This window comes from Orbicella faveolata, unplaced genomic scaffold (assembly GCF_042242905.1).
Source record: "Orbicella faveolata isolate gen_17 unplaced genomic scaffold, um_ofav_v1 contig_25, whole genome shotgun sequence".
NCBI lineage: Eukaryota > Metazoa > Cnidaria > Anthozoa > Scleractinia > Merulinidae > Orbicella > Orbicella faveolata.
Genome location: NW_028301553.1, coordinates 19153752 through 19176512, shown reverse-complemented (window position 1 = coordinate 19176512; position 22761 = coordinate 19153752). Strand labels below are relative to the sequence as shown.

The following is a 22761-nucleotide window of genomic DNA, read 5'->3' as shown; positions in this document are numbered from 1 at the left end:
TCCCTGCCTTCCTCAACCGACTCCCCCATCCCCAATAATATTTTTCATATTTTGAGCTGATACCAGTTTATTTTTGTTTATTTTAGTTTTGAAGATTTAATTTTGCATACTTTTCTCATAATTATTATAATTGTTCGATGTTCCGGAATGTTCCACGTTCCTGGTTTTATCGACGCCCCTTGTTTTTTCTGGTGAAAACAGCATGCATTTTTACCTCGCTAAACTAAAGACAAACTGTTTTCACTGCATTTCCGGACTTTTCCGACCTTATCTAGCCAAAATTGTCATAGTGAAGACACAACCGTGGCTTGGTTTTTTTTTCTACCCCCTCTCAAGTTTGATATTTTCAATGCGGACGTTTTCTTCCACTAAAGAGGCCATAACTTTGAAACGGAAGCGAAATTATACAAAGCCTGACACCCTTTTTCGACGGAGATATCCTGGAACATACCTGCCGATTTTCAGCCAATTCCTTTGGAAGACGCGTGTAAACGAAATAAAAATGTTCATCCTTATATGCAGTTTTATTTTATCGCGAAAAAGACGAAAAACTTTTTATGAGATTGGTATGATTAGGTGTTAAAAATCCCCTACGCACTGACAGATGTCAGCATGGGTCAGTTTACCACAACAATGGCTCATGACAACTTGAAATAAACAGACGTCTACAATTCTGGCGCGGAAAACCCGTCGCAGTTAAATCGTCCGAGAACCGACCCAGAGGAACCGACAAACTATCAAGAGCTTTATACAGGTTTGTATTTAAACTGCCGTGAGTTCTTTTACTTACAAGATTTCGTCGGCGGCATTGGTATTATGTTGCTTGAGTTTAGGCTTCTTCGTTCTTCAGACATTTTTTGAAACCATGCCTCGAAATGCTGAAAAAAGGAAATCTCGAGGTCTACATTGTCTACATCTACATCTGCGCCTGACTCTCTCGTTGTGGAAGTTTCGGAATCGCGTCTGTTCTCCAGCAATTTCGTGCGGCTAGCACTTGTTGTATTTTGTCCTTTAGCTTCATTGGCGGGACTAGTGCACTTGAGTTCCTTCAACCATTCTTCTTGGTTAGAGTGCGACCCACGGTCGCTCAAAGCCAAAGATCTTGTTCGATGCTGAACCTGTGGGTTCCACCAGATTTTCGCGTCTTCGGCTTCTTTGAAGACGAAAATGGGCAAGAAGTTTTCTTGCGTTTTCGTCCTGACGTAAATAAAATTTGACAAGAACGAAAGCTAACTTACGATGAAACAACCAGATCGAGAACAGTTCGCGTGCACAAATGAAATACCACACGGCAATTCCCATTACCTGTGACAACTGGCGGTAAATCTTAATTAGCGGTGTCAACGCGCCGTAAGAAGTTAATGAGATTCAAAAATAGTTTTTCTCTTTATCTTAACAAGTAAAAAAGCTTTTTTCTCCATTCTTTTTGCAAAATATTTATCTCAGTCGTCTCAATTTGAACCGCAAAAAAAGAGATTTTTTGCATCTATCGTAAAAATCCACCTACCATGATACCTTAGCAATGGCCAGCGTAAAAATGAAAGAGCGGCTTTGTGCGAGAAGCGAATGAGGCTAGTCTGAGGCAGCAATGATAACATTATAATACACTGAACGATCCTCTGACTGGTTAACCGTGGAAAAACTACCTGTTCACTAACAATGCGCAATAAAAATGTTAAAATACCAACCTGTGCGTCAGATGAGTTGGGATTGAGAAATTGAGAGTCCTTTAACAGCTCACATACCTACAAAGAGAGGCACATGACTGAGATTAACAACAACAGAAACATATGACTGAGTTAAGTGTGGGCGATAGACAGATTTGGTTAATGAAAAATCTTATGAATTCCTAAAAACTACGCCTCGAATGGTCTGTTTACAAGTGTGTCCCTATAGACATAAACGTGGCGAAATTTTGTTGGGACATTCAGTAACGCCCATTGTGACAAGAAAGATCTTCCTGCAATAAGAAAGAGATTGAACGTGAGTTAAATGCGCGTTACACTGATTAAAGGGACATCGTACACTTGATTTAAAAGGCTCTCCACATGGTATATGACATAACAACCAAAACTTAAAGTGCAACTTTGCGAACTATGATCATGCCTCACTTTTAAACGAAACTCTCATAACTAGATTGGTTGGCAAAGGTAAGTGGCGCGTTTCCCCTTGTCATTTCAGTTTTCATGCCATCTTAGATTTATAGATTTAGTGGATGCATGCATCCAAATTAGTAGTAATAGTCGCTCATATGTGCGGTAACCAATCAGGTGCCAAGAAAGACAATAGGTTATTGTTTGGAGAACAATGGACGCTATTGTTTTCCACATCCAATATAGCGCTATTTATTTTCAGCCAATTAGGAGCCGAATTAAGAACAATGGATGCTATTGTTTTCCAAATCCAAGATGGCCGCCACAAATTTCAGCCAATCAGGAGCTGAATTAAGAATTCAAAATGGCGGCACCCACGAAAGTCGGCCATGTTGGAAAACAGCCCACCAGCCTCGACGGAGGACTGGGATCGGTCTCACGGATTTCCATGGCGACAGGGTCACGCAAAAGTTGTCATGCAACTTCAAAATCGATACTTACAGTGTCCTGTGGTCCTAAGCGACGGAGGTCCGTCCGACAAGTGGCCGTGATGAAGACTGAGAGACTTGTGTCCGAGACACTTATATACCTTTCTATTCGTTGCAAAGCATCCTGGGATGGTGACCTCATCGGGAACCAATCCTAGACTTGCCCCACTCCCTTCGCAGTCAAAGGGGTAAAAATTGGGGTAAGGGGGTACTCCCCGTTCCAAAGCATCCTGGGCTGGTGACCTCATCGGGAACAATTCTTAGACTTGCCCCACTCCCTTCGTGGTCGAAGGGGTAAAAATTGGGGCGAGGGGGTACTCCCCGTTTCAAAGCATCCTGGGACGGTGACCTCATCGGGAACCAATCCTAGACTTACCCCACTCCCTTTGCAGTCGAAGGGGTAAAAATAGGGGTAAGGGGGTACTCCCTCTTAGTCTGCTATATAAAACCTTCACACGTTTTGAAAAGGACCAAAACAAAGTTTGTTGATTCACGAAATGGAAGTTAGAAGAAGCCGAAGACTACTAGGATTGACCCCGAAGTAGATGAGTTCAAGAACAAATGTTTCATCGGTCAAGGCGACCTTGTCATTGACTCCTTGACTCGATGTAGTGGAAAACTTATTGCTGTGGAAAATTTTTGCACAAGAGATGTTTGCAACAGGAGTAACAACACTCAGATAAGTGCGGACATTGCAAAACCTCAAATCCTCGGGGGAATGAAGATGAGGCACAGCTTTCACCTTGGGAGGAGGTGGTATGCGAAAGGATTACCAACGCAAGGAATGCCATCAATAGGTATCGGCGAGGGGGACGGCCTTATCATATTCACAATCGTAATATTGTTTCGTGGAGGACCTTGCCGTACCATGCGAATCTTTCCATCTGGTTTGAATTTTATACAAGACTCACCATCTTTGTGCAGCAAAGGCGAAACGCTACCCTGTACATCCATGCCTATGTCAACTTGCTGTGGATGACCAATAAGACAGACAGTGTATGAAATGTTCAGTAGAAACATCCCAACGGAAGTAATGCTCTGCGTACGCGAAGTAAAGTTTAGGTTATTGTTCCTGTCGTGGCTGCACTACGACGCTGAGGATGAAGTGATTATCAACAGATTAACTCTTCAGTCATCTTTTTCACCCCCCATTTACCCTGAAGACACAGCTTGGGTGTAATGTGTAACTTTTATTGCAACTCAAAAAACTCGTAAAACAAAACAAAAACAAAAACAAAGAGTCTGAGTCTTTATAATGTTTATTGAATAATGATAATAAAAATAATAACATGAGCTCCGAAAGAGAATTGGTTACAATTTTTAACTCTTTAACTCTTGACCGTCGGTATTCCACAAAGTGTTGGGAACTAAATTCGTTTCCAGTTTCACAGACTCTTGGTCCCTGGCCCCAAAACGCACGACATTCTGCCCTAGTTTTCTTTCCTTTTGGTCATGACGTCTTTGCCTGATCTGTTCCTTATTCTTGGCATAGTAACTTCTCCAATACTCGTTGATCCGTTCCCTGTTGTTTTTACAGTATTGTCTTTGATAATTTCTGATGTGCTCCTTATTCTGTTGACAATAGGCTCTCTGGCTGCTGGCAAGTCGTTCCTTGTTGTTTTCATACCATCTTTTACGACACCACCACCACCTCATCCACTACCACCACATTTACCACCATCACCACCACCTACACCACCACCACATTTATCACCACCACATCCACCACCACCGTCACCAGCACCACCACCACCACCACCACATTTACCACCACATCCATCACATTCACCATCACCACCACATTCACTACCACTGCCACATTCACCACCACCACCACATGCACCATCACAACCACCACCTTCACCACCACCACCTTCACCACCACCACCTCCTATATTACCACATGTACCACCACAGCCACATCCACCACCTACACCACCAGCACCACCACCTACACCACCAGCACCACCACCTACACCACCACCACATTTACCACCACCACATTTCCACCACATCCACCTCCACTGCCACCACCACCACATTCACCACCACCACTGCCACATCCACCACATTTACCACCACCACTGCCACATCCACCACATTCACCACCACCATGACATCCACCACCTACACCACTGCATCCACCACCACCACCACCACCTACACCACCACCACACTTACCACTGCCACCACCACATTTACCACCGCCACCACCACCACCTACACCACCACCACATTTACCACCGCCACCAAAACCACATTCACCACCACCGCCACCGCCACCACCACCGCCACATCCACCACATTCACCACCACAGCCACATCTATTACCTACACCACCACCACCACATCCACCACCACCACCACCACCGCCACATCCACCACATTCACCACATCCAATACCTGCACCACCACCACCACCACCACTGCCACCGCCTCCACCACACTCGTCAACTTGACCATTAATCATGTATAAAACTAAGGCATTAACTGCCTCAATTCATTTTGAGTCAAACTAGCAAGGAGTCATGTCCCTTTATTGTCGATATTGTCATAGACTATTCTCTCGTGCAGACAGTAGAATTCGTCACGAAAAACATAGTTGTCAAAGCAGTGGATCAGAAAAGACACGAGATGTCCCAAATATCACATTTCCTACCGAAAAGCACCATGGGATCCCTGGTAGAATAGAAATGGGAGAAGCGTTTCGGTTCAAGACACCCTCCAGTATTTTGATCGTGGGCCCTTCTGGTTGTGGCAAGACTTGTTTTACCGAATCATTACTCTTGGATCACTTGGAAGAATTGTTTGTAAACCCTCCCACTACGGATTTAGAGACATGGAAGACGCTGGTGTGCAATTTCACGAAGGGATTCCGGAGTCAGACCATCTCAAGTCATGGTTTCCGAAGGGTGGATTAATCGTACTGGACGATCTGATGGCAGAGGGAGGTGAGGACAAAGCCTTGCTAGACTTATTCACCAAACACTCTCATCATCAAAATATCACCGTGTTGTACTTGTGCCAAGAAATGTTTCCACCAGGGAAATACGCCAAGAGTATTTCCAGGAACGCCCACTACATCGTAGCCTTCAAAAATCCGAGAGATCAATTAGCGATGAAGAATTTACTGCTTCAAGCTTTTCCCACTTGCTGGCAAGACATGATGGACGCGTATCAAAAAGTGACTGAACGACCGTTTGGGTACACGGCCCTGGATTTACATCCCGCCAGTGATGACAGGAAACGCGTGTTTTGTCACCTCATGACGCACGAAGGATACCCACACTGGCATTGAAGAAAGAGAGAGGATGTCTGATCATTGCCCAAAATGGTATATTAAACATCAGTTCAATTGACTCGGTTCATTTGAAGTACGTTGTCTTGGGTGAAGGTTGACGAGAATCATGGATGATCGTTCAACAGATATTTTTGGCCCCGTGGAAGATAACAATGATGAGAACGTTGAAGAGGAAGAGGTGGATGAAGAGGAGCCTGAAGAGGAACAGGAAGATGAGGATAGTAGCAGCTCTGAAGAGGAAGAAGCGGACGACGATGAACCAGATCCGTGGAGTCCGCTATGTCAAAACGTCGGGGAAGACGTCACAGAAACCTACCTGAAAGAAGTCCAGCAGTTCCTGGATAAGGGAAAATCCCAAAACTATGCTGAAAATGCTGCTTTCAACGTCCTATTACCTGTAAGCAGAAGGAGGCTACGAAGGACTTACTTGGAGCGTCTAAAATGGACTCACCGTATCAAACACGACGCAATACACCGTAAAGTCATGAAGAGTCTTCGACGCTTTATTGAGGAAGACGACATGGATTTTGACGAAGTGGCCGAGTCGGCAGTGGCAAAACGAAAATTCCTGCTAAACAGACTAATGCGGAAGAAGTTACTCCCTGACGATGATGACGAAGAGGAAGTAGAAGAACAGGTTAAGACCTGAATTAGCCAGGTGACTCTTATAAGAGTGTGTGATTCCAGGGTTTTAGTCATTATTTGTGGTGGTGAATGTGGTGGATGTGGCGGTGGTGGTGAATGTGGTTTTGGTGGCGGTGGTAAATGTGGTGGTGGTGGTGGTGGCGGTGGTAAATGTGGTGGTGGCAGTGGTAAGTGTGGTGGTGGTGTAGGTGGTGGTGGTGGTGGATGCAGTGGTGTAGGTGGTGGATGTCGTGGTGGTGGTGGTGGTGAATGTGGTGGATCTGGCGGTGGTGGTGGTAATTGTGGTGGATGTGGCAGTGGTGGTGGTAAATGTGGTGGATGTGGCAGTGGTGGTGGTGAATGTGGTGGTGGTGGCAGTGGAGGTGGATGTGGTGGAAATGTGGTGGTGGTGTAGGTGGTGGTGCTGGTGGTGTAGGTGGTGGATGTGGCTGTGGTGGTACATGTGGTAATATAGGAGGTGGTGGTGGTGAAGGTGGTGGTTGTGATGGTGCATGTGGTGGTGGTGGTGAATGTGGCAGTGGTAGTGAATGTGGTGGTGATGGTGAATGTGATGGATGTGGTGGTAAATGTGGTGGTGGTGGTGGTGCTGGTGCTGGTGACGGTGGTGGTGGATGTGGTGGTGATAAATGTGGTGGTGGTGTAGGTGGTGGTGATGGTGGTAAATGTGGTGGTAGTGGATGAGGTGGTGGTGGTGTCGTAAAAGATGGTATGAAAACAACAAGGAACGACTTGCCAGCAGCCAGAGAGCCTATTGTCAACAGAACAAGGAGCACATCAGAAATTATCGAAGACAATACTGTAAAAACAACAGGGAACGGATCAACGAGTATTGGAGAAGTTATTATGCCAAGAATAAGGAACAGATCAGGCAAAGACTTCATGACCAAAAGCAAAGAAAACTAGGGCAGAATGTCGTGCATTTTGGGGCCAGGGACCAAGAGTCTGTGAAACTGGAAACGAATTTAGTTCCCAACACTTTGTGGAATACCGACGGTCAAGAGTTAAAGAGTTAAAAATTGTAACCAATTCTCTTTCGGAGCTCATGTTATTATTTTTATTATCATTATTCAATAAACGTTATAAAGACTCAGACTCTTTGTTTTTGTTTTTGTTTTGTTTTACGAGTTTTTTGAGTTACAATAAAAGTTACACGTTACACCCAAGCTGTGTCTTCAGGGTAAATGGGGGGTGAAAAAGATGACTGAAGAGTTAATCTGTTGATAATCACTTCATCCTCAGTGTCATAGTGCAGCCACGACAGGAACAAAAACCTAAACTTTACTTCACCTACACAGAGCATTACTTCCGTTGGGATGTTTCTACTGAACATTTCATACACCGTCTGTCTTATTGCTTGAATAATGGTCATCCACAGCAAGTTGACATAGGCATGGATGTACAGGGTAGCGTTTCGCCTTTGCTGCACGAAGATGGTGAGTCTTGTATAAAATTCAAACCAGATGGAAAGATTCGCATGGTACGGCAAGGTCCTCCACGAAACAATATTACGATTGTGAATATGATAAGGCCGTCCCCCTCGCCGATACCTATTGATGGTATTCCTTGCGTTGGTAATCCTCTTGCGTACCACCTCCTCCCAAGGTCATCTTCATTCCCCTGAGGATTTGAGGTTTTGCAATGTCTGCACTTATGAGTGTTGTTACTCCTGTTGCCAACTTCTCTTGTGCAAAAATTTTCCACAGCAATAAGTTTTCCACTACATTGAGTCAAGGAGTCAATGACAAGGTTGCCTTGACAGATGAAACATTTGTCCTTGAACTCATCTACTTCGGGGTCAATCCTAGTAGTCTTCGGCTTCTTCTAACTTCCATTTCGTGAGTCAACAAACTTTGTTTTGGTCCTTTTCAAAACGTGTGAAGGTTTTATATAGCAGACTAAGAGGGAGTACCCCCTTACCCCTATTTTTACCCCTTCGACTGCGAAGGGAGTGGGGTAAGTCTAGGATTGGTTCCCGATGAGGTCACCGTCCCAGGATGCTTTGAAACGGGGAGTACCCCCTCGCCCCAATTTTTACCCCTTCGACCGCGAAGGGAGTGGGGCAAGTCTAAGAATTGTTCCCGATGAGGTCACCAGCCCAGGATGCTTTGGAACGGGGAGTACCCCCTTACCCCAATTTTTACCCCTTCGACTGCAAAGGGGTCGGGCAAGTCTAGGGTTGGTTCCCGATGAGGTCACCATCCCAGGATGCTTTGCAATGAATAGAAAGGTATATAAGTGCCTCGGACACAAGTCTCTCAGTCTCCATCATGGCCACTTGTTGGACGGACCTCTGTCGTTTAGGACCACAGGACACTGTAAGTATCGATTTTGAAGTTGCATGACATTTTTTTGCGTGACCCTGTCGCCATGGAAATCCGTGAGACCGATCCCAGTCCTCCGTCGAGGCTGGTGGGCTGTTTTCCAACATGGCCAACTTTCGTGGGTGCCACCATCTTGAATTCTTAATTCGGCTCCTGATTGGCTGAAATTTGTGGTGGCCATCTTGGATTTGGAAAACAATAGCATCCATTGTTCTTAATTCGGCTCCTGATTGGCTGAAAATAAATAGCACCATCTTGGATGTGGAAAACAATAGCGTACATTGTTCTCCAAACAATAGCCTATTGTCTTTCTCGGTTCCTGATTGGTTACCGTACATATGAGGGACTATTACTACTCAAATTTCTCTACCGTTAGGACAAAATAGCCTTTTGTTCACATATCTGTATGGGATTACAAAATCCAATCTATATGTTAAGAGTTCAAGGGATGAATTTGTTTTTATCTTCAAATGTAATTGAAGTTATCTGTAAAAGAGCCCTTGAAGTATCAATAACGCCCTAATTCACCACCATTTTTACAGTACTAGACCATAACAGGACAGTTACAGTTTGACTACCTTCGGTATAATGTATCAATTACATTACTACAGTTTTAATGTGACAGGGAATGCAAACCTAGAGGTAAAAAGTTTTGAAAAAGTTGATATACCTCAGCCCTAGTCCCCTCTCCATTAGGCAGTCTGGAGGCGGCATCTCTGACCAGTGTGAGTATGGTGACGTATGGCGGTCGTAACGAGATCAACAGCGAGTGTTCACGAGCCTTATTGAGATTGGTATCTTTACTGAAAACACCCTGAAATTACAATTACCAAGAAATGAACATACACAATGGGACATGTTCCAGAGACACCAAGCAGGGACATGCAGCAGAGGTAAAATCACATGTACATACAATCTAACTGGGAAAAGATGCAGTGACAGTGCAATCTGTACATGTCACTGCAACATGTTTCTTGCAACATGTTCCTTTCTACTTTGCCAGCTCAAAAATACTTTGATCTGTCTTAAGTATTTGCTGAACCTCTTCTTACTCACCAGGCAGACTATTCAGTTCTTATCACAGAGTATAACCCGTTGGAAACTTTCTTGTGTTTTTGTATAGTTTGTGGTGATAGGTTATTAACCTAATCACAATATGCCTTTCAATTACTATTTCTCAACTTCCCAACGATATTTACCTTGCCCCGGGTAATCATCAAAACCATCCTATTACATGTACGGGAAATCAGATAGAAGTGCAGCTCAGCCTTCAAACCTATAGTAGTGTACATGCTCAAGGTATCAAATGCCACTCTCACTTTCTTTCTACAACATTCTCAACAGGTTGAAATAATCTTGATCCTGACATTTTTCTAACACACAAGCCACAAACACTCAATGGAAAAAGGCGACTTAAACGTAAAGTATTTTTAGCGGAGCTCCGGCTGCCTGAAGGGCCGCCAAGCAGAGCACCATAACTATAGGAACAGAATCACATGCTTGTATAGAAAACAAAACCATGCAACTCTTTTTGTATGGTCAACATGGCTAGCAGCGTGGATCCTGGGCGCGTACGTTCTACGACAACGACGCCATATGACGACGACGCCGTACTCCAGCTAATACCAAGTCATGCAGTCTTGGTTTACAGCATACATATTTGATATTGGACATCCGTGTTGCGGTCAATTGACAGCTGTCAAAACAGAGTATCCGTTGACTAATATTGCGTGACCATATTCCGGGTTCAGGTTTAGAGCTCATTGAGGTCACATGCTTTTTAAAGTTGACCACTAACCAAGTACTGGTTTTCGATGGCATCGTGGACTCATGTCAGGTTAACTAGTTAATCAGGGCCGGGTTGTTCGGGAGGTACACAAATGTTTTTCACTGCTTTTGTTTTGTGTAGTTTGAGATTACTGAAACTCAAAAACAGAAGGCCAAACAATATAACATATTAGTATGAATCTACTAGCGTTCTATCACGAATGGCGTTCTCTGATTGGCTACGATACTCCCTATCTATTCTGCGATAGATAGTGAGTAGCGTAGCAGTGTACCCTTGTTAACAAAATGACAGCCGCTTCTTGGCATTTTCGAAGTGTCCGTGAAGAGGATTAAGATTAAGTTTTGAACGACTAGTAGATTGATACTAAAATAAATTAGATTATTACCATTATCTAATTACTTAATATAAACAGAAAACCTCACTGCAAAGTTACAAAACTCAAATCAAAACTCTCACTTATCGTGGGTTGGCTTAAGGATGGTGCCTACTAAATACAAAGGTTTTTGTGCCAAGTTAGGACCATGCGCAAAAAGTAGATCTTTGCAAGGGCTATTGGAATCCATAAAGAAAAATTGGGGTAGCCACGCATTTTTCTGAGTAATTAGCCTTGAATCTCAACAAAAATGCTGACATCAGCATTTTTCTGAGCAAGAAGGAAAGGATATTTCTTCACAGATTTACAATTCGCCTTTACATACAGAAAAGCAAACACATTTATAAAGATCTTAAAAAACAAAATGGTAAATGGTAGCAAAAAAACCATTTTTGATATGATTTTAATGACAAAATCGTTCCAACACCGCTTTTAGCGTCTTTTACAGCCTTTCTCTGGTTCAGCTAAAATACAGTCTAAATACCCTTTGCTCACAACCAGAAATTAATCATGCATTGAATAGGCTTGCCACTTCCACTTGATAACATAAAATGTAGGGGTAACCACACATTTTTTAAAGTTATTGATCGTTTTTGAAAACTTTTACGGTGCCCGTTACATTTTTCCTGTCATCTCCCCTGTAAGTAAAACATTTGCGTATCTCGCACTTGTTTTGCGCGTGCACTATGCCATCTGCAGGTACATGTTTACCGCTGGATTTCAGTTTAACAAATTGAAGTCAGTTTTTTATGCGTCTGTCCTCGTATTGATGATGAATTGCATCATAACATTGTCAAAGTGGCTGTGGAACCACGAGCCGCAGGCAAGTGGTTTTGCAGTAAACTTTGACAATGTTATGATGAAATTTATTATCAATAAGAGGACAGACGCATAAAGAGCTGATGCCAATTTGTTTTTTACAATAACAAAACCCCAAACTGGTCAAATGCCGGGAGTAAATGAGGGGAAAGGACATGTAAACTTGCCGTAAACAAAGATAAGTGAATTTTATTCAAAATGACGCGAACATTGTCAATAGCTTTTATTGGCTACTTAAAAAAGTCCATAAAATCTCATTGGTTAAAAAGTTAACAGTTGACAGCTGAAAGTTGAACTTAAAAGCTTACATTAATTAAAATTTCATCTGTCTGTATTCTTATTGATGATAAAAATGAGCCAATCAGCGCACGAGAAATTAGACAGTTATTGTAAAAAATAGTTTTCGACAGATAACAGCTAGTTTTTCAGCTGGAAGACGTTAACAGTTAGTGGTTAGTGATATGCTGCTATTCTGGTGTTCCTGGTTTAAGGACGTTTGTGCTAATTGTTTCTACGCATCCTTACTGCGCACGCAAATTCACATGCCGTGTCATGCACGAGAGTGCGCGCTAAGTAATAAAATGACCAATGATAGTGCAGATGGCCATTGCTATAGCTTTGCCTGGATTTAACGATCTTGAACGTTTGGTGACCCCTATTTTTCTTTGGATGGATCATTTTCTCTACCGATTTTCTACGTTTCGCGAAAAGATGAAGAAAATCTATGGACTAGAAGTTGAAATTTCTTACAAAATGCGCCATCGAATTTTGTTCTTTTTAGCTCGTCGTTTGTCTGTGCAACGGTTTCAAATGCCTCTTGAAGGGTTAAGTTTTGTGAAAATGTTGGTAACATTTGGAATTATTTATGTAACAGACCCACTTCTACAAAATGTGACTAAGATCGTTTGCTTCCGTTGACTCACCTTCGATATTTTTAACTATACACCCCTGTAGACAATGTGGAATAAAGTGCGCCAATTTTTCAAAATCAGGGTAATTTTCCACACGCTTCATCTCTGAAACAAAGTCGGCGACCCCAAATTGTTTTTGCATTTCTGGCACAAGCAATTCATTATCTGACTGGAGTAAAAAATTTTAAAAAAAATTCCATCGACTGGAAAATTTTCGCGCGAACGTCCTAAGTACAGGTTCGTTAAATTTGATTTAGGTCACAGTAGGAAAATAGACCAATTTCGATAAACTGAAATTCAGCCTAAAACAATAGACCTCAGTACGAGGCTCTGGGGAATAAATACAGAGTTTGTGGTGTTTATTTCCTTATGGGAAAAAAGGCAAGTGGAATTGCCCGTGGGTGCGTACGCACGGCGACGACAACGCCGATAACGTCGTGCAACATAGCGACCATACTCCAGCTAATATGTTGACTGAGACACACAGCCTTGGTTTACTGTATTACAGCGTACATCTTTGATACTGGATGTCCATATTATGGTCAATTGACACCTGTCAAAACAAGGTATTTGCTGGCCCGTATTACGTGACCATATTACGGGCTCAAGTTTAGAACGCATCAAGGTCACGTGTGTTTAAAAGTTGACCGCTGACCAAGTACTGGTTTTTTTTTCGATTGGATTGCAGGCTTACTGGGGTATGCCAGTTTAACTTACTGTAATCAGGGCCGGGTTGTTCGAAGGCCTGTTAACGCTAACCCAGGATTAAAAGTTAACCAACGTATAAACTTTTCTTGTATAAAAATGTTTTTCACCTTTTGTTTTGTGTAGTTTGAGATAATTCAAACTGAGAAGGCCAAACAACATAAACAGAAAACCTCACAGCAAGGTTAAAAAAAAAATTCAAATTCAAACTCTCGCTTACCCTGTATTAGCTTAATCAGGCTCTTAACAACCCGTTTCTGCTTTATTTGAACAAGAACATGACTGTGACGTACCTTAACAGGGCCAACAACTGACTCAAAGCCATGCATTCGGAAGGTAAATGCTTTGTGTGGATTGGCATATCGTCTGTTTTCCTGTTAGTTTGTTAAACAACATAGTTTAGCATTCGCACTGAAAAATGGAGAGTTATATAATGTCCCCAATTAGTTATCTTAGTTAGTTAGATTTTTTGTTCTTTTTATTTATTTACCGTTATTTGAGTTAAGAAACGCGCAATACCTAAATATAAATATTATTATTATTATTATTATCACTATCATTATCATTATTATCATTATCATCATCATTATTATTAATAATAATGGTAATAGGACTGAGTGGAGTCCAATTCGGCCTGTAATCATACGAGTGATTAACAAAATTGGACGACTGCGAAGCAGGAGTCCGATTTGTTAATCACGAGTATGATTACAGACTGAATTGGATGACGCGAAGCCCTGTTACCAATTAATCAAAACTATGACAAAATTTGAGAAACGAACAAACCATCGATTGAGCGCTGAACGATTAAACATCGTTCCGAATGCTGAAAAACACAGCAGTTTACTCAACAAAGTGCACCAAAACAGCACGCGCAAAATGACGCGTACTGACTGTCCAATTAATGCTTAAATCGGGCTGCTGAAAGCCAATCACGTTCGAGAATTTTGTTATAGTTTTGATGATGATTATTATTATAATTATAAGCACACGATGGTTTTGAAGCTCATTTTTTTAAAGAATACATGTTTTGGATGAGACATCATCCATTGTCAGTTGTACAATGAGAAATAAAATGAAAATATGCAATAAAAAGTACAACAAAGTGAGATATTAACAGGAATAATTAAGGATGAAGGTGCGAACCAAAAAAAAGGGGTAAAACTATTTGAGCTAAGGAAGGAGACTAATTAGTATGAAAGGGATAAACTAAGATGTTTGACCTGGGAATTTAAAGACGGCTGCTCCCAGAGCATGTGCATGGCTTCCTTGATTTTCAACAGGAAGCTTGTGGAAGCAGAGTCAAGAATTAAAATCGAGTTGGTTTGGGGTCAAGGATCCTATCCCTGCGAATTTACGATCGCGAGTCATTTATAAGTTTGCAGGTGCAGGTTGTAGTACCTGTTATGTTGGTGAAACCAACAGACACTTCGCCACTCGCATCCACGAACATCTCTCCTCTGACACACTCCCACATCTTTAAACACCTGAGAAATTCCAAAAATTGTTGCTCCCTTTGTTCAGAAGATTGTTTTCAAATTCTTGACTCTGCTTCCACAAGCTTCCAGTTGAAAATCAAGGAAGCCATGCACATCCTTTGGGAGCAGCCGTCTTTAAATTCCCAGGTCAAACATCTTAATTTATCCCTTTCATACTAATTAGTCTCCTTTCCTAGCTTAAATAGTTTTACTCTTTTTTTTGGTTTGCACCTTCATCCTTAATTATTCCTGTTAATATCTCACTTTGTTATACTTTTTATTGCATATTTTTTTTTTTCTCACTATACAACTGATGATGGATGATGCCTTACCCGAAACATGTATTCATTAAAAAATGAACTTCAAAACACATTGTGTGGTTCATCAAAGCCAAATCTTACTTCGTGCTGATATGAAGCCTTATTATTATTATTTTTAGTAAGACGACTATCTGCTATTTACTTTACCGACAAAAAAAAAAACTAATTTCATATCATTGTGGCCACACTGCCATTATCATTGTCGTCTTCTTCTTCATTGCCCTCCTCCTCCTCATCATCATCATTGCATGACAGTGAGTTAATAGCTCTACAACAATCGCATCTCTAAACCTCAGTAATATTCTCATGTTTGCAATCTTATCATAGCTCAACCCTGAACATTTCATTCTTAACAATTACATTATGAGCTTGAGATTTCTATGAGGTGATAGTTGATGAGGCTGAAGGCCGAATCAACTATCACCTCATAGAAATCGAGAGCGAACAATCTAATTGTTTTAGTAGAATTCTTACTAAAATTTACTTCAAATAACGATTTCCAGTTTTTTCTTGATGTATTATTAAACTTTGTGCCTGAAAAAGATCGCTTGGATCGAATTGTCATTTAAAATTGAAGTTGTGTGCGTGCACGCGCATCAGTATTTTCAACAATTTCAACTTTTTTAAAAGTCAAGAAACCGTAAATGTCTTTCATTTAGACTTCTCAGGAAATTAATAACCCATTTGCATCAAAATTTTCCTCCAAAACTTCGGAAAAACGAAAAAATCGTTGTCATTTCCTAGACGACCTCCAGCCACTGCACACCAATGGCTGATAGTGGTCAATGGCTCAGCCAATCAGATTACAGCATTTGCATTAGTATACTAGTAGAATTCTACTAATGCTCAATAGTGTATGAAAGCTCAGCCAATCAGATGGCAGCATTTATACTAGTATACCAGTAGAATTCTATCAATTGTTATCAGAAATGAACTCCACCACTGGCCCCAGTTGTTCGAAGGCTGGATAACGCTATCACTGGATAAATCGCTATCCAGCGAAAAAATGTGAACAAAACAAACCACGTTATCCACTGGATAGTGATTCATCCGGTGGATAGTGTTATCTACCTTTCAAACAACCTGAGCTACCTGTTTTAACTTGCCATTATGAGCGTACAGTGTCTGTAGGTTGTCTTTTCTCCAAAGTTTGGGAGGAAGATCCAGAAATATTACTGGATAACTCAATTCCAAGATGACTGAAAGAATCACATCTAACAAAGAGACAGGAAAAAACAGTTTCTTACCTGGTCCCTGAAAGCTGCTCTTTCATCTTCTGTGCTTGGCCTTACAACAAAATCTGTTTTACTGAAAGAACAAGTACACTGCAGTTTAAAACCAATAACACGTAGTACATGTAAACTGCTGGCTCTGGTTGTTTGAAGGCTGGATAACGCTATCCATCGGATAAATCATTATCCAGCTGACAGCATGGTTTGTTTTGTTAACACTGATCCACTGGATAGTGATATATCCGGTGGATAGCACTATCCAGCCTTCGAACAACTGGAGACTGGTTTTTAACCTCTTGCATGTTCCCAACAAAAACAGCAGCCACACACACAAAAACACGTTTAGTAGGTTTCAGCTTATAATAAATGCCTTTACTGTGTTTTTATCTTTATAAATGTCAAAAACCAAGTTGTTGTGTGTAAAACTTTAATACATATTTCTTACTTACATGCGTGGGACTGGTGTGGAGGAGTCAGCTTCAGCAACAACACCCTGTAACAAATCACAAACAACTCATCATGGGAATCACACAATCTGGACTGAAATCGGTGGGACACCACCAAATTTTGGTCAATTAGTCACTTGAAAAACACAATCTTTATATCTTAATAATCTTTATACAATCTTTTCATGGTATTTGATTTCTTGATTTTAAAACCACTTCTTTAAATAATTATAAATCCATTGCTTTGTCTGCTTCATCTTATGGATCATGTTTTCGCTCAGAGTACAGAATATTTTTTTTCTCCACTCACCACCCCATCATACCCCTAAAAGTTATCAACTTATTTGAATCCTTTGGCTGTGGCCGTACTAAGAGAGTTAACTGGGTTTATGTTTTAGAAACCTGGTTAAAATTTATAAAAAACTTAACTCCGTTAAAGGTTGGTTATAATGAAATAACAGGGTTATATTTTATGAGCGGCCGCACTGAAATAGGTTATGAAGTGGGTTTACTCAATTGACGTCATGAGATAAACCAACAAAATGACAGACTTCAAGGACCATGTTCTTATATTCTTGTTTATTTTTCTTTGTTTTCGTTTCCATTCTCTACACTCACGGCTAAGGCAGTCCCTCTTCCTTTGAATTCTAATGCGCACTACGCAAATTTCCAAGGCAGTTCTTTCAAACACGATGTTAATTTTGTGCAGACATCAGAGTGTTTTTCACTGCCATCGAATGAATGATGGTTTGAGGAAATCACAGGAAGTCTGCCATGCATGGCTTTTATCACAGAGAGAACTTTGCAATGAGCGTGGGCTCCTTTCAAGCCCTTTGATGTATTTTGTCACCATTTATGGCACTCGCTTCCATGCAGTGTTAAGTTCCAGGTTGACTGATCCGGAAAAGGTGATGCATATTGGGAAGGACACCAGCACCCGCTGGAGTAATTTAACTGTTGCTACAATTGTTATGAATGTTGTTACCAGACACCATATTCAGAAGCTTATGCAGGTGTATTTGTGGTGAACAACATTTCACACGCAGACCATGATGATTGACACATTTTGTGAAAGCGCTGATCAGACTGCTGATGAGAGACCACTAACCTGGGATGTACCACGCAGAAAGGTAGTTTAAAATTAACCTTACCCAGTTAGGAAATCTATTGTTCTTCAATTAATTTCCATGGCAACCGTTACCACAGTCTTAGTTCAACGAACAGCCGAAATTAGCGGCTGCAGGATGTTACCAAAATGAGGAATGGGGAATGGGGAGTGGGGAATTGAAATGGGAAATTGAAGTAATGATCCAGTTTTAAATAAAACTGATTGTATACATGGCTTAACAAATTTAAATAAGACAAATTCATGCATCACATTAATGTATGGTAAACAATGTTAATTAAAATAAATAGCAAAAAAATCGTCGTCTAAATCTCCAAATATACTAAGCTTACTTTTCAAACAATGTGATTATGATTTCTAAGTACAGTAAACAAATGCAAATCAACTCTAATATGGTAATTTATTTCACTTTTGAATATCCAACTTGGACAAAGAGAAAAGGTCACAGTTCATACTCAAACTGAGGCAAAGAAGCGTACTTACTCACAAGGGTAAAAATATATTCCGCAAATCGACAGCTTTACAGTCAACTGATCATTGAATGACCTCTTCTGTGACTTACATTTGTAAACAAGTAATTCAACTAATTCCATCCAAATGTAAAGTGATGAAATACAATATTACCCTCTTGTTTCCGAAAGTCTTGAGAAGGCGTCTGTGATTTATGTTGTTTTCAAACTCAAGCAGTACTGTCGTTGAATTTGTGGTCACCAATGGAGACATTTTAAACTTTAATACTAGCAAACTACCAAAGATCTTTAATTCGTTTTTTGTCAAAACATCTTGTAAACATAATGTAAACACTTGCTTTGCATCTAGATCTACTTTCTATCTTCCAAAAATTCAAACAAATTATGGCAAATTTAATATTCGATTTAATGGACCTAAATTATGGAATGAACTCGATGAAAGATTCAAGTGTTGTACTTCTAATCAATTTAAAAAAGAACTAACTTCACATTTCATTAGTCTCTATTAATCTTTACTGGTATTTTGATGGTTTATATCTATTTATTTTGTTTTGTTTTGTATATTTACTCTTGTACCAAGTTTATGATATTCATGTGTACCAATGTATTTGTTGTGCCTCTTTCCTGACTCTCACATTTTTAATTATTTTAATTATGGTCACCCAACTAGTTTAGCTTTTTAGTTATTTTGGGTGTCCCACTACTGTACGTACTGTACTGTTTATTTATTTATTTATAATTATAATCTAATATATTTATAATTCTTATATATTTATAACTATAATCTTGTAAATTCTTTTAGTTGTTTGCAGTAGTAGAAATAAACTGTTGTTGTTTTCAAAAGTACAATGGCTCCTGTAGAACCTGCACTGGACACATGCCAAGTCTGTCCTAGGGGTGTCTCAAAAACACAGACCTCGAAAACGCAGACCTCGAAAACACAGACCACAGACCGCAGACCTCGAAAACACAGACAACAGACTGCACACCTCTCCAAAAGATACCCTTGGAAAACTGAGTTTTTTTGCATACGTTATTTCTCAAAAACGAAGCGCAAATCAACAAAAACAATTATGCAATGATGCTTTTCATGTCAAAACAAGTCAGTCTGCCAAAAGTTAGCTCGATCCTGCAAAAAATAAAAATCGGCCCAAAATGCTACATATGCCCTTTTTGTATGAAAGCCTTCAATTAGCTAACTTAATGGGATTTTTTTCCGTCACGAAACTTCATCCTAATCACTTGTGTGACTTCGCGTTGATGAATGGTGCATGTCGCCTGCGAGCGTGTTCATTACTTCATTTGCCAACATTTCTTTGTTACTCTCATTGCTTAATTTTCTAATGGGTGCAGACACCTTACTTGATGATATTCCAACTTAGTCTATGCTCGATTTTCTGCAAACGAAAGCTGCACTTACAATCAAAGGAGAAGAGAGTCAGAAAACAGCAACGCGTCCGCCATCTTGAAAATTTTGGGTAAGCTCAATTTATTAATAAACTTGAACCGGTCCCAATGATTGTTTTGGGCTTTTTAAAATTTTCTTTTTCCCATTGATTTTATAAAAGAACGAAGCTTTTCAATTAGTACACAGACAAAGTTTTCAAGGTCTGCGTTTTCGAGGTCTGCGGTCTGCAGTCTGTGTTTTCGAGGTCTGTGTTTTTGAGACACCCTCTGTCCTAGCTTTTGCGAGGAACTTTACTCCCGATGTCTTGATTTGTCGACTTGCATGAACACCTGAAAGTGAAACAACAATTGCAAATGGGTTTCATTATTTGTACTTAATTATGAAGCTAGATTTTCGACAGGTAAAAGAAATGATGAGATGCAGAACTCAAGACTGAGCTCAAAATCCAAACCGACTTACCTTTAAAACTAAAAGCAGGGGAAACTAGAGACCACAATGGCTAGTGCGCCATACGACACAAGATCACATGACTGACTCTTGTAGACAAATAAACATCAGCTTGTGGCATAGTGTGACTATACACTTTGTGTAGGCCACACAAAAATCACACTAAAAATCACACTTACCTTGCGTGATGCACTAATTAGCTGCTATAGATCGTTTTCACTGTCACACAATAAAAAATAAATCGAAAACCATCCAGTGGAAAAAGCTATGAAATTATGTTATAGAAGATAACTAAATAAGCCACTTCTCCAAGTTTTAGGCCTGTGCATTTCCCCAAACTTCAGATATTCGTTGAAATGTTTCGCCGATATTTACAGAGCCCAGTATGAAAACGCCATGTTGGTGTACCTCCGTGGTACACCAATATGGCGGCCGGAAAATAGTGTAAACATCTGGAACTTACTTTGGCTATCTAGGCAACTGATTATCAGTACTGATCAAACAAGCATTTACATAAGCACTTTTCCTAATGCTTTAACTTCTAAAAAGGCTCAAAATCATGGGATAAGTATATATTTTTCGACAAACTTGATCATAGCCTTGTGTCACCCACCTCCATAACCCTGAAATTCAAAATGCTCTGGATTCCAAACGAAGCAGCTATTGAGCTGTAAAATTGTAAACAGATATAAATATACTGCCTCTTGTGCCTGATGAGGACAAAAACTTTAGTGGCTCTTTCGTTTTGGATTTTAGAAAGTGATGACATCACGTGAAAACGATCTATTGTTCAGAAGGTCACAAGTCTGAACAATAGAGAAGTTGACAACAAAGCAGAAAAAAATCACACTCACCTTACGCAGGCCACTTCAACATGCTTCAAGGAAAACATATGTACACACTCACATATCATTTCAAGTTAAAGATGAAGTTTATTAACTGCGCGGCCACGGGCTGAGCATGATTCATGTTCTACCCGTGGTTTTTTATTTTATTTTTTTTGCCAGTGACCAGACCCAAACTTGCTCACGGCCATGCAACGTGTGATGTTTATTCACCAAAAGCTGTTGAAACATTAACGGACAGATATTTTTTTCTTTGTTGTGAATAAAATATATTTTCTTTTGGTTTTATCGAAGCATTGGATTCAAAGGGAATAATAAATGTGTGTAAAAAAAAGGAATCACATCAGCCATGGAATGTGCTGAGGTTGCAGCTTTCACTTTCGCTGTGTGACAAATAAGATCGTGTTTACTTTGCAAGTTTATTTCGCCAGAAGCAACGGCCATTAATTTATTTGCAATTTTGCAAGTATTTCTTGTGGTTTTAGGCAAATGAAATAAATTCTTTGGCTGTTTCATCACAGCGAGTTCGGTGATCAGAAGGAAAATTAAATATTTGCGAGCCAAGCAAAGAACATGTCAGGACGTGCAAGGATTACGTCATTGGTAGGGAAATAACCACCGCACTAAAGGCAGCTGTGGATAACGGAAGTCTTGAATTATGTGACTTGTGTGCCTACTTTGCTAGCCCTTTACTTGTGGAAAACACCAATTAAATTTAATCATGACTTTTAATGAAGAAAGCTGTTGTTACCAGTGTCATTATCGTATCGTTCACATCGTTCATGCCCATACATATCCCGAAGAAAGTTCCAGATTAAGACCATTACGTCATTGGAGATTTCACAACGGCTACAACTGATGGTGCAATAATAGAGTTTGTGTTGATCAAGTGATGTGATGTCTACAGTAAACATAGGCACGCAAGGCGTGCAAGAGTTATTTTTTTGTGAACTATAAGTCTCGGAGATAGGAGCATTCATGGAACTGTTTACAGTAATGATTTGGTTGACTTGACAAGTGTTTTTGGTTGCGATGTACAGCAAGAAAGAAACTGGGAGTTTATGATGTACATAAGATGTTGCATCGGTAATGGTAAGATGACTAAATAGTAAGCCCTAAAATGTTTGACTGAACAAACTACAGTAATCTGACACGTCTCCAGATTAATGTAGATACCATCTTATTTTCTAACAGGCAATTTTATTCGTTCTTTAATACAACCTACACTGTGATTGGTCTGACACGTGCACATGCATAACTCCCTCACTCACCGATCAAGTAGCCCTTCCCCCGGGGGGGGGGGGACTCCCTTATATGGGCTATATAGGTCTGTGCGGCCCCGAAGGGTATGGTTTTTCAGCCGTTTTGGTCATAAATAGGGTATCGATTTTAGCTGATTTTGGCCATTTTGGTCATAAATAGGGTACGGTTTTTGCACTCTAGCCTTGATATGGGTATGCTTTAAGAAGAAGCCACTTTTTCATCATTATTGAAAAGAAAATCAACAAAAGCCCTTCACAAATTTATATGTTTACGGTAATTTA

General features: G+C 40.4%; 1 protein-coding gene and 1 pseudogene across 3 annotated transcripts in view; one reads left to right on the top strand and one right to left on the bottom strand.

Annotated features, from left to right (window-relative positions):
• The window catches only part of LOC110065573 (nuclear factor related to kappa-B-binding protein-like), a 173532-nt gene that overhangs the window by 11905 nt on the left and 138866 nt on the right, over positions 1 to 22761 (bottom strand). For 2 of the 3 annotated variants that reach the window (XM_089293603.1, XM_089293602.1), the window contains exons 19-23: positions 16925 to 16968; positions 16491 to 16551; positions 13739 to 13819; positions 9519 to 9662; positions 1689 to 1745 (exon numbers count right to left, since the gene is read on the bottom strand). In XM_089293603.1, the coding sequence (XP_089149729.1) occupies positions 1689 to 1745; positions 9519 to 9662; positions 13739 to 13819; positions 16491 to 16551; positions 16925 to 16968 (387 nt within the window). The remainder of the gene's footprint in view (positions 1 to 1688; positions 1746 to 9518; positions 9663 to 13738; positions 13820 to 16490; positions 16552 to 16924; positions 16969 to 22761) is intronic. The other variant, XM_089293604.1, reaches the window with a different exon arrangement.
• Positions 5421 to 5900, top strand: LOC149109271 (uncharacterized; annotated as a pseudogene).